Below are 12,409 nucleotides of genomic sequence, written 5' to 3' on the forward strand. Positions count from 1 at the left end.
ACATCCATTTGTTAGTCTTTCAGCGTGTTCGATCGATGCGAGTACTCCTATTACTCATCTCGTCTTGCCTTTGCCGCTAGTTGGCCAAGGAATGGAAGAGGTTTTCGTCAAAGTGGTCTGCGTAGATGGAACACGAACTAACTTTGACAGATTCTCAGGCAGAGGGCTGGGGAGACGGGAGGACTTCTGATCGAGTTTCTAGATCTCTATCGGTTGGCGAATATTCTCTTAGCAATTGACGATTCCGAGGGACGGTGCTTCTGCGATCGAAACCAGACGTACAAGATCTACCCGTGTATTCTCAGCAGGGAACAATGGTGACCGCGTTACACTAACTCCCACTTTCCGGTGAGAGAACTGAAAGCGTCGGTTCACTCGCGAACCGGGCCTGGGTAGCTAATTTTATCCAACTGATAGGACTATAATTCTAAATATCATATATGATATAAAATTCAGAATTTAGAGCTATTCTCTATATAATATTGTAGAAATAAATTGGTCTGGCCTATGTTAGAAACAAAGATTTTTGAAAGAGTAAGTTTCCAATGTTAAACTGCGTTAGCCTAACGAAATGCATCTGGTTTCGAGTACAACACGTTAGAAATGGCGTTTCACATTCAGACCACAGAAGGATTGCGGTCATTCATAACCGCGGAAGCTTACGGAATTAGCAGCAACGAGGCTGCGTGACACGAAACAACAGGAAACGCGGACCGCCATGCTATTTAAATCATACGTCCCTTGTCGAGTTTCTGATGTAGGTCAAACTCAAATTACACACCACAAAGTATTTTAGGATATAATTTCTACGATCAACGTGCAGTGTTTGGACCTGAAAACTGTCGCACCGTTTTCAAGCGTGAAAAGAGATTTAATCGATACAGGTTTCGCGACAAACACACTGGATGCCGGACTAATGCTCCTGAAAATTTCTGAAATATTTATTGCGGTATTTATTTTTCTAATTTCATTGAGATTCAAGAATTTCAATTTATTATTTTCGATGCTTGACGTTCGGAATTAATTTTGTTAGTTTTTCAGTGAAAAGCATTGTCATTCGTACGAATGGCTGACGTGAAACAAGTCACAGAGTCTCGAGAACGAGGCAATAGAAATAAGATCAACCGTCGCGATCATTCCAATTAATTCGTCCCGACTTAATCTTTGACGGAGGATCGTCAAAGAGCTTTTTGATGGCCGACGCTTCTTGCAATTCCGGAAATTACTTTCCTCCGGCTTTCCGGTTTCGCAACTCGTTCCGCGTCGCCGCAATTCGCTGGTTGGCGCAATTAAGGCGCATCCGAGTTAACCCGTGCAACTTGGCGCGAGCGTCGCCTCGAATCGGGAAAACTTGCCCCGAGAAGAAGGGCAGCGCGATGACGCGACGGAGGCCCTCATAGTTCTCGAAAACAATTAAATCAGTACACATCTCGTTAACCTCGCTTTGCGAACAGCGGCGATCCGTTTTATTGCGCGGTCGCAGCTGGTCGCCTCGTAGTCATTACGAAACGACCTTCTCCCTTCTGCGCTGCGTTATCTCCGTCACGCCTACGTCCTTATCCAACTTCAGCCCCATTTAAGAGCGCTGTATTCCTTCCGACTTACTCGCGTTCTTATAACTCCAGCAGCTTTTTCGCTCGTATTTACTTTAAAAAGAATACAGAGAAAAGGAAGAAGTTTCGGTACAGCTAAGAACCACTGGTGTAATTAATGGACGAGTCCGAGCGACGAAGGATTCCTCGAAAGCTGTGAATAGGAGCGTGCTACATTCACGGGAATGCAGCATGTCCGAATCAGGTCTCCGAATACGAGTCTTCACCGGGAAACTGGCGTCGCTGGTAGCCAGGGGGTTAATTATAGACACGAACGCATAATTTCGGCCGCGTTAAGTTTATATTCATCTGTCACGCTCTGAAAAGGTTCACTGCACCCTGGCATACTATGGCACAGGCTGATACGGCACGATTCGCAATTAAATGTTTCGCGTAGTAACTCGCCACGGAAGAATTTTCGTACGTCTTTGTCCGAACGATGGCGAACGCGCTTTGATCTTTCCCTCCTCCTACAGGCGAACCCGTTGGCTAGGAAGTTGAAAGCGAGTCGCACAAAACTGTACAAAATTCCAAGCCGATTCGTGGCTAACGAATATAGCATAAGTAACGATCGAGATAAAGAAGTGGTACAGGAATAAAATCTCAAAAGACGCTCGACGTAAAAATATTCCTAAAATAGCGACAAATTAAATCGATACAGGCCAAGTTCTCACTCTTTCAACTCCCGAGACTGCAAACCACTGAGTTGCTATTCTCGCGAGATTCTTTCCCAATCCTGAGATTAAATCCAGAGAATATTGCAGTTATAACAAAAATGTCGACGATGAGTTCCTCCCTCGCGCGTGCTCGCCTTCGACCACACGCTCCAGCGAGAGGTGTGCGATCGGTTAAACTCTGGTGTATTCATCCGCCCTGAAAGGGATCGCGAGAAAAATTCTCAGCTGGGTGAAAGATGCACGTACATTTGCACACGTACCACTGGCACGAAACGCGTTATACCACCAATCGATTCCGCTCCATACACAGAGAGGGAACTCGGAGAAAGCCGAAGGTGCATTCATTGTTAACGCGGGCGCAAAGTACCGTGCCGGGTAAACATATTGGAAAGATTTCTGGGTCACGATGTCTGCTAGTCTTAATCAGGCTACCAGTGTATTCCAGCCGTAATTCCAACGTGACGTTAATGCGTTCTCGTGCATTAGCGGCAACGACTTCCTTCGCGACGCTATCAGGAAACCTCTCCAGGGGGAACGGCGTGCTCGAACTTGAAGCAGGGTAAAATATGCCACATCGAGTTTGTAGCGAGCGTATCGTGTGACGTATATTAGCCAGCTCCTCGTCCACCATTTCGAGCGATCGCTCGAGGAAAGTAAGAGGCTGGGAACTGGGACGTTAACGTAAAAGCAGTGGTAGGCAGTAGTGGACACGTTGGAGCGTCTTCCTCGTACGAGAGGTACTACGTTTCTTTTGCTTCCTATCGGATTGCCGTGGCAAATCATTGGACCAGGCAGTGAATCCTTCTTAGCAGAAGATAAGACTTTAGTTGCAGTGTTCTACTCAGTTTCTAGCCCAGCGCTCGAGAAAGCCAAAGGGTTGGAAACTAGGACGTTAACTTAACATAAAATTGGACACTTCTAAATGGGAGCTTTCCTACATAGAAAATGTTTAACGAACCAGTTATCTATCGAGATGAGTCTCTTTAAAGTCTCCTGAAAACACAGAATACCATGAGATTTTCTGATGAATGAAAAAGAAACATTGCAAGAAAACAATGCTTTCGTTGCCTGAGAAACGAAAGCAGAAAAAAAAAACGCAACGATAAACGTTTTGTGGGAAGGCTCTCCTAGTCGAATTGGAAGCTCGTGGTTTTTCGCAGATCATGCGCTCCGTTAAATGAGCAATTCGCTGTTTCGCTCCAGCCGGAGGGTGATCGTGGAAAAAGGGTCCACGTTTCAAATGCAAATAGGAACACGCTACGCGCATAAGAGAGCGAGCTTAGCACTCTTCAGAGGTGATCGCGAACTTTCCAGCGCGATAAAGTGTATAAAAGCAATTTAACCCCGCGGCTCGGCGTTTCGAGAACAGAAATAACAGGAAGGAGGTGGATTGTGAGAATCATTTCGAGTGCTTATTTCTAAATAGTCTGCGTCTTTCCGTTCGTTTTTTTCTTTAAAGACGGTGACGTTAGTTTCAGAAACGACTAAAGTTAAAACGAGGCTTTTAGATCGTGCGATAAAAATTGCACTTTTGTCAGGAACGAGAGAAAAGAAAATTATTTTCATTTTTGTATAATTGTGTACCAAGAGAGAACAAGCAGCGCGATTTAATCAAAGAAATAAAACAAAATGCCGCGACTGGCTCCCCGAGTCTACTCGAAGATCCTTTCAACGACACAATTTTGTAACTAACAAGTGCTCGCGTAACCAGACGGCATTGTTGCAGTAATTACTGGAATTGATTAGTAGAGCGCAATTAGAAGTTAACGGAATGCGCGCAACGCTGGGTTTCGCGTTCACTTCAGATTCCGTGTAGCAATCCGAGGTGAGGATCGTAGTTTTCGAGTGGCTTTTTTTTTCCCTTCGTGGCCTGATTCAGTTCGCCTCGGCCGTTGGAGGAAAAATAAAGGAATGCAAATTTAATTACAGGAGTACTCAGCATGTCGACGAACACCGAGTACATTTCCCGCTCGCCAACACTGGTGACGTTTCGCGAATTTTAGTTTAAATTAATCTTGTCACCATATTTCGTGCGTCCTCTGACTGGCTGGCCCGCTTTCGCAAGATCCGCGTTGCTGCGTAACTCGTTTATAACCCGGTATAATGCGAACAAAATGTTGAAGTAATTCGCGTTAACCGAAGCGACAGCGTCAGCGTAAATGGGCTAATTACCTCTTTTCGGGGCACTTTACTTTCTCAAACTGTGTAACGCGAGCTTAATGAATCGTTAATTTCTACTTATTCGACGCTGGAAACATTTTTTTAGTTCGTCGCCTCGGAAGAAATATCAAACGCTCAACGCCATGTCAGCCATACGTGGCTGACGGAATTTTCACTAAAAAGAACTTGAACAATTAATTCGTAAATATTTGTGATGGTATAAAAAAAAGTACGACGAATGTTAGATTTTACAGTTTCCAATTGCCTCGAGACAACGTTTTAGCCTTGTAGACATTTTCATGCGAACTTTCTGCTTGTACTTGAAAATAATCAACGTCGCGTGCAAGTAAAATATTTTTCAGAAATAAATAGAAAAATGTGAATGCGAGGTGGCGTTTTATACCGCATGAAAAAAGTCTCGTAAGAGGAAACTCGACTGAGTTCACTTCAACGTGGGAGTCGGAAAGGTGGGAAATCGAGAAAGCACGGTATAAAAGTTTGCGTCCCTATTTCACGCGCGTGTATCCACGCAGCACGCGGGCATTATACGTGCCTTAGCGCGGAATGTAACGGATTAACCCCCTTACGGTCGCATGGCGAATGGATTTCCCAAAGCGATTCTTCGTAGCGCTGTAGAAAACGTCGTTTGTCGGTGATCTCGCCGCGATCCATTCCGGGTTTTGGAAATAAGAGTTGTCGAGCGAACGAACGATCATCCGTTTTCCAAGCTGATTCGATGGAGAAAGAAGTGGTATCTGCTGCCATAAGCTAGAGCTAAGTAGTAGTGGACGGTGACTGGACAGACGATCAGGCGATCAGCCTGCCAGTAGAGTTGCCCCATTCTAGCTCGGACTAAATTGACGGATTCGTCGCTTAGCACGCGGCTACTACTTAATGTATCAAATAAACAAAAGGAAATACGATTTTTGTTAAAAATTGTTCGCATAGAGCAATGTTGAAATGGCAATAAACATTTTAAATAAAGAACTAACTAACTCTGCTCGTTTCGCGAAATGAGAAATCATTTAATTTTTGAGAAGAAAATGAAAAGCCAATTTTGAATATTCTTTAGCTGACGATCAAATATTTGTAAAGCCCTGTATCGTGTTAGCTTCTGTGACCCAATAGCCAAGAATCTGGCGCTATTCGGAGAGACTCTTGATCGAGATTGGGGGAACGCGTTTTCTTTCGATTTCCCAGGGATTCCAGGGTTGGTGGGGAAAACGAAGGGTTCGGGTTCGAGAATGCGTAGCAGTGGCGCGTTGAACGAAAAAGGGAGCCTCGAAGAGACGATGGAGAAGAGAGGATTCACTGTGAAGCGTAGCGGGGTACCACTTAGCGGCTCGACAAACACGCCGCACGGTACGCTACCGCGGAAAAAGGGCTGGAAAAGAGGGTGAGTCGGATGCAAGAGGCGGAGGAGCGTCTCCTGATTTTGCATTTTTCATTTAGTCCCTGTCCCCTTTTTGCTCGAGCGCATTGGTAAGTGCGCGTGATTCATGATGCACTCGGCGCAGATCGCTAGTTAGCATAGAAACCAGTAATACAGGACAACAATGCGAACAATGTCTCGTGTCGCGTACCAGCGAACGTCGAGTCTTTTGTTCGCGGACCTATTATGCATTTCAATTTCTATATTCCGTTTAGGCGACCTTGTATGTTTTCTATTTTCCAACGACTCCCGCTACTTTCGTTCGTGACATTTTTACAGGTGTTTGTACAGGTTACTTAGCGGTTGTCGTTAATAAACGATACGAAATCGAGCAGTCGCGTTGTTCGTAATCGTGGATTACATTTTGTCCACGGTAGTGGGTGGGCATAGACTCCCAGAGAAGGGGAGTCTGCTGGGAAACGATCCCCGTGGAATGGGAGCAACAAAAATTCACGGGCAAGTGAAACGACGCCGCTTTATTTCATTTCCGTGGAAAATTGTTCGATATATCGACGCGTGGTTTGGCGACTGGCGTACGGTAGGGTGGCGTTTAATTAAATCAATAATAAAAGGGATAAATAAACTGCGGGATTCCGAGCGGACGAATTACCGCGCCCTGTTGTTCCTGTCTGATGGAACTCGTTACGATTTGCTGGTAATTAAATCGAACGCTGAAAGAAGCTTAATTATTGGTTTTCAGCGACTGATCCTTTAACCTTAGAATTAATATACAGCGAAATATCCATTGTTCGAGAGAATAGAGGAACGCGATGCTCGATTCGGATATTAATATATTTTGGAACAGATGGATATTAACCTTTTATAAACTAATTTACGTTCAATGGATTCATAGTGCTCACCTGTGCATCTGCAAGGATGCGTCGCATCAAGGCCAAGGTGGGGTGCGTTGTGAGATCATCTTGGAGGGCAAGTGCTTCACCTTCTTTGTTCAAACGGTTTAGTGTAGCGAGAGCTGAAACAAACCGCAAAAATGCAAAAAAAAAATTACTTGGAATTTCGACAAGCTATGCTCTCATACGAGTAATTGTCTCGCATTTGTTGATATACACAATTATATACAGACGACTCCTTCTCTCCCAAAATTTAAAGATGGTTCACGCGGTAAATACAAGCGAGCGAAGAATACTCAAAGTTCCCAGTAAACATAATTCACAGCACTACTTGATATACAAAGTATTCGTGATATGTATACTATAATAAATGTAACACACGTTCATGTCACGATACGACGCCTTCTTATACCTCCAAGAGGATTGTTCTCGATGATGTAAAATACAAACTTATACATCCAACATTTCCGAATACAAACCTCGATCTAACATCTAACATAAGTTGGCGAGCGGGAATCAGGCGAATCAGTGGTCACGATTCCGCCGGTGCCAATTCCCAGACTATGGTAGAACTAATGACATCAATGTCGTCGGGCACGACACCGCTGGAGACTAATGCGCGAGCTGCGCGCTTTGGGAGACCCGGCACGTCCTCTCATTAACTGGGTGGATCTGGTGAAATCGGTATCCGGGAAATATCAAGGGATGCGTGCCAGTAAGCACGTCGAAGTCTTCCGCGAGAAAGACAGAGCGACGGCGAGAACCATGGGATTCCCAGCTACCTAGGTTTGAACCGACAAGATGGCTGTCTCTTGACTCGTTCATCTCGCATTACGTTCGCCGAGTCGTTTCAGCGACGGGATAATTGAATTCTCGAGGCACGGTAGTCGTGGGCGCGAAGGTGGAAAGACCCGAGGGGTGCCAAACTGTTATCGACAAGTTCGTGAGAGAAGCTCGTTTCGGGCGCGGCCCATAGACGGGTACGCGCCATCCCTTAACCGTCCTCCCTTTCCTCCTCGTTGCTGATATATCGCGTTGGACTTTCAAGTGCGCTTTGATGTAGAATGCGCGGCAAACTTCTGGCAAAGGCGGAATCGTTTGGGCTCGATTAACTCTACGGGGAGGATCTTTTTAATGCCCAGCGATTGCCTCGTCTGCTCTTCCCTCGGTTGCAACAAACTTTACGATGCTACGTGCCAAATTCGAATTCGCCGAATTCGCTAAACAAATGTGTTCTCTATAGCTAGACGAAATAGAAATACGTCAAAAATCCTACACCGAGAGTCGGAGAGTAAAAATCGCGTAATCGCTGGTGTTCGTTTTCGTTCGCAACATAATTGCTCGAATTTCGGAATAAATTAATCGAGAATGTTAAAGGGCCGAGCGGGACAACGATTTTCTTATCTCGTCGTTTAATTACTGGAACAGCGAATTTCTTGATGAAAGGGCGCAACGCCCGCATCAAGTGCGAACGGGATACGAGCATAACGCAATTACGTTGTGAGCTATTTGTTCCGCGTAGGAGGGGCACGAGATGAAATTAGCGAGCATGTTAAGCGAAACTGAGACTCGGGAACGCGGTGAAACGTCGTCGAAAAACGTTGCGACCAGAAATTTTCGGTAAAATATGCGCCGTCCGCGAAACGTAATTTTAATTTTGGAACACGCGGACGGACATACATTCCGCTGGAATTCGCCGAGGAGAAATTCCTGCTGCTGTATAAACCCCGTTTCGTTTCTTGTTTCGGGTTATCGAAACTAATATATTCCATTTGCTGAAATTTCGCCTCGTATTTTCAAATATTATTTCGTCGCTATTGTTCGACATTAAACCTACATGTTTCATGTATTATTGGATCAAGTACGACGTAAAATATTTTTCGATTCAAACGAAAAATGTGTGTTTAAAACTAGGCATTTGTTCGATCACAGTAGAAACAGGTACAAATGAAACCTCGATAGGTTTGGTATTAAATTGATAAAGTAAAGTCTAGCTTTTATCCAGAATCACTCATTCAATTACGACAAACTTCCCAAACACACGTGTAAACTGTAAATTCCACGACACCCCGCGCGGAGACTAAACGTGATTATAGTGGCGCAGTTGCGCATTAATTTCATTATTAGGTCCGTTTGCCAGTGGCGATATGGTTGCCAGGGTCTCGACAGATAATACCGAGGACCCCTAACACCGTTAACCATTCCCCATCTCGAACTTTCCCTAATTCTATTAGCGGTCGAAGTTGGGCAAAATTTATTCCTGATAAAGATTAAAGAATTCTTTACCGGCGAATGAAACTCGGAGTAACGAGTTCCCTTCTATTCCTAGGGAGAATTTCTCGCGCGAGTTCCGTGACTACAGAAGTGTGGAGAAACGCTGAGAAGAGCGCTGTTTCCATAAAACCGATGTCATCTCCAGAAGATTAAGATTGTCTTTTTATCAACGAAGCCGTTAAGGAAGAAGGTACCCGTTCCGTTCACGGTGCTCGCCCGCCTCTGCGTTAATCCTTCAATTAAATCTCCGAAGACTTCAGGCTCGCTCGAGAGCACTCTTAACGAGTGCGTTGTCTTTGACCGTAAGGAAATCCAGAGGACTGCGGAAGCGTCCAGCGTCTCGAACGCTGTTTGAACTTCCCGGGTACCCGAGTCCACTTTGCATGATTACATCCTATTCCCGCGAAGACGGCCGTCGCGTCTGGCGTCGTCGCGGCGATCGAAGATTGCATTACCGTATCAAAGAAAATAACGTACGACCGTGGCCGATCGCGATCTTTCCACTGGCTCGTTCCGAGTATCATAGTTCCCGTGCTATTTTTAGCACGCTCATGCGAGACAACGCTGCAGACGTGTTCCTGCAATCGACGTAGCCAGCGACATGCATCCGTATCAACCGAATAGCGATGGGATCACCTTCCAGCCATGGCGCACACTTTGTGGGCGGTAGATAATTTCTTTGGTAACGGGTCCTATTTGTTTTCACGTTGTTATAGTATTCTAAGAGACTAAAGGACTCTAAAAAATAGAACATGGAGATCAAATACACGGCTAATCCAGCACCCTGTGATTCGCGTTCTCCTGTGACTCCATCTTCTTGGATATTGGAGGCGTGGATACTCCGATATGATTTCTGATCCAGTATAATTTTCGAACGAAGCATTGGAGAACTTCGTCTTGGTACGTCCTCCGCGTTTTCTTCCGTACTTTGGATCGTCTGGAAGACACCCAGTACTTGGCGTCGGGTTACGGTCAGGCGCGTGCATTAAAGCACACAGAGACCACGGCGTAGACCCAACCGACCCTTCCAGGTGGTATATAGGTCTACGTGCAAACACGCGAGCACGTTAAGTGCGCTTCCAGCGCGAGGTCGCTATGATACCAGCAGGGAACCGCTAAGGGGTTAGCCTGATATATGGGATAGTCCGATATTATACGCCTATGCAGCGAAACAGGGATTCTTTATAGGCTCTCGCGGAAACTGAAGACCTACTCGGTGTCCCTGGGTCTGAGGCGAAGATGGAAAGGTGATGTGCGCGTAAAAGTCCAAAGGGAACTTTGTAAGAGAGAAAAACGGGCGAAAGAAAGTCAAAGCCGGGAAGAAAGTCCAAGTTAGGAGCATTGTACGGTATTGATAGGTACTTCGATCGATTTTACTTCTTATAATCCGTGATTGGAAGACATTCTCTTTCTCCGTTACGAAAAGCGAATCGATTCGAGGGCCTGGGGGTTTAAAAGCCTGTAAGAAACACCATTAAGCCTCTTGGAAGGTGAGACTTTAAATCTAAGCCACGCACGTCGTGTATTCTGTCCCTGAATCGGAATTCTTGTGCTATACGCGTCGATAGTTACACGTACCACTCTGTAAGAAAGTATTAAAATACTCAATTATTATACAGTCGGTCCTATAAATTATTCGTACCCTCTGTGTTTATCAAAGAAGTTTGTCTAAAGTAAATGACAGGTTTGGTGTATCCGAATAAATTGTTCGTTATATACAAAGTGTGTCTAAAAATGATTCACGTATACATAACGCATGTACGAAAAGGATCGTACACGGTTTGGACGGGCGCGTCCGTGAAAAGTCGGTGCAAGAAGAAGGCCCAAGCTCGTCGCACCTCGGCCACCATTTTGGTGTCGCTGCAGCGTCCCACTACTATACCGTGCCGAAAGAAGTACTAGCAACCAATCACCAAAAAAGCCCCATGTGCACCGAAAGTAATCCCTGAACCATTTGTTTCCTCACCAGACTCACCTTCCTCGAAGGGCTGCGCCCGTTTAGCGAATGCCCTCGAGAAAACTCCGCGCGGCTTCGTGGCCTCCACGCCGTTTTCTACGGCTGCGCTCATTTTTCTGAGTGGTCCTTCACGGAGCTTGTATTGCCACGGTGTATAAACGGACCATCTGAAATTTACGTTACACTCTAGATTTTTTGCCTTGAAACAAAAAAAAAGACAGGGAAAAACATGGCGATTACATTTGCACGACTCGTTAGAAACGTATGGTTGCGCGACCCAACCCCCAACCATGAGGGTGCTTCAGAGGGTGCTTCAGAGGGTGCTTCAGAATCCAAGTTTTTCGACAGCGTTTTTCTTAATGATATAATTATTCCCAATAAAGTAGCGATATCTTCGTACTTTCATTTCTCATGCTTTGAAAGTTAACGTATTCCTTCTCACGTAAATAATTACGTATCGCGCTATAATGAAGTTTCGCTGTTTCGTTATCGCCTGAAACAATGGACGTTTTACGTCACCGTTGAAATCGACCTTATCCGTGTTAATTGGCAATTCTTTAATTAGAATTTCTCGTCAATGAAAGTAGATTATCTGATTACGAGGTTGAGATTATAACGAAGAATCGCGGTACATCAAAGATTACAAGCAACAAAAGGTAAAGCCTGGAACGTTGCGTCTCAGGCTCTGAATAATTTCACATTTAGTTTGACCTTACGTTATCTCGTAATTATGAAATTTCCATAATCGTTCCGAATATTCAACGTCAGCGAGGAGCACAGTCTTCCCTGAGAGTCGTTTTAAAATGACGCGTCTTAAAGTTGCTTCAAGTTCCCCTGAGTAACGGTACAGATCTGTCAAGGTGCGATACTCTTCAGATCGAGCTGTGACAAGCTGAGAAACAGATGGGTGAAATCTATTTTAAAAAGTACCGAAGTTTCAGTACTTAGCACATTTTTCAAGTAAAGTTCACTACATTCCACCCTACATGTGTTTCATCACACACCAGAAAGGATACGAGAATCCTTGACAATTTCAATGTCTCGCGCAGCAACTTTTAGAATGCACGCGACGCTTATTAATATTTACCCTCATCCGGAACGCGGTAAGCTTGATAAGTCTTGTTTACAACCCTAGCGCAAGGTAATGTCGTTACGCGCAAACTTCGACGTCGAATATATACAGTAATACCGGTGGTACATCCCCTAAAAACTCAAGCAGGCTTACACCGAGCCCTTGTATCGTGGGGGATAGTGTGTATACGAACGTCGCTACCCCTCGTGGAACACGATATTCGATCGTCATAATTTATCATTACACGCAGGAAAGGACGCGCTCGATAAATTCTCGCAGAGTTCGATGAAGTTAGCGTTGATTTATGCGCTCTAGTGATTCGAGTGATGGGGAACATCCACGCGGCGGGGGACAACCAATGTTGCTTCGAATCCCATCGATCCGAGGAAAAGAG

At 45.1% G+C, this 12,409-nt stretch overlaps 1 protein-coding gene across 4 annotated transcripts in view; it reads right to left on the minus strand.

Annotated features, from left to right (window-relative positions):
- Positions 1–12,409, minus strand: part of LOC128873095 (kazrin) — a 70,182-nt gene that overhangs the window by 21,494 nt on the left and 36,279 nt on the right. For 2 of the 4 annotated variants that reach the window (XM_054116394.1, XM_054116386.1), the window contains one exon: positions 6,722–6,834. The exons of 1 other annotated variant lie outside the window; for it this stretch is intronic. In XM_054116394.1, coding sequence (XP_053972369.1) covers positions 6,722–6,748 — 27 coding nt within the window. In that variant the 5' untranslated portion in view covers positions 6,749–6,834. Of the gene's footprint in view, positions 1–6,721; positions 6,835–10,961; positions 11,111–12,409 lie in introns of all 4 variants that reach the window. One more of the 4 variants, XM_054116376.1, reaches the window with a different exon arrangement.

Source organism: Hylaeus volcanicus, chromosome 1 (assembly GCF_026283585.1).
Source record: "Hylaeus volcanicus isolate JK05 chromosome 1, UHH_iyHylVolc1.0_haploid, whole genome shotgun sequence".
In the NCBI taxonomy this organism is placed as follows: domain Eukaryota; kingdom Metazoa; phylum Arthropoda; class Insecta; order Hymenoptera; family Colletidae; genus Hylaeus; species Hylaeus volcanicus.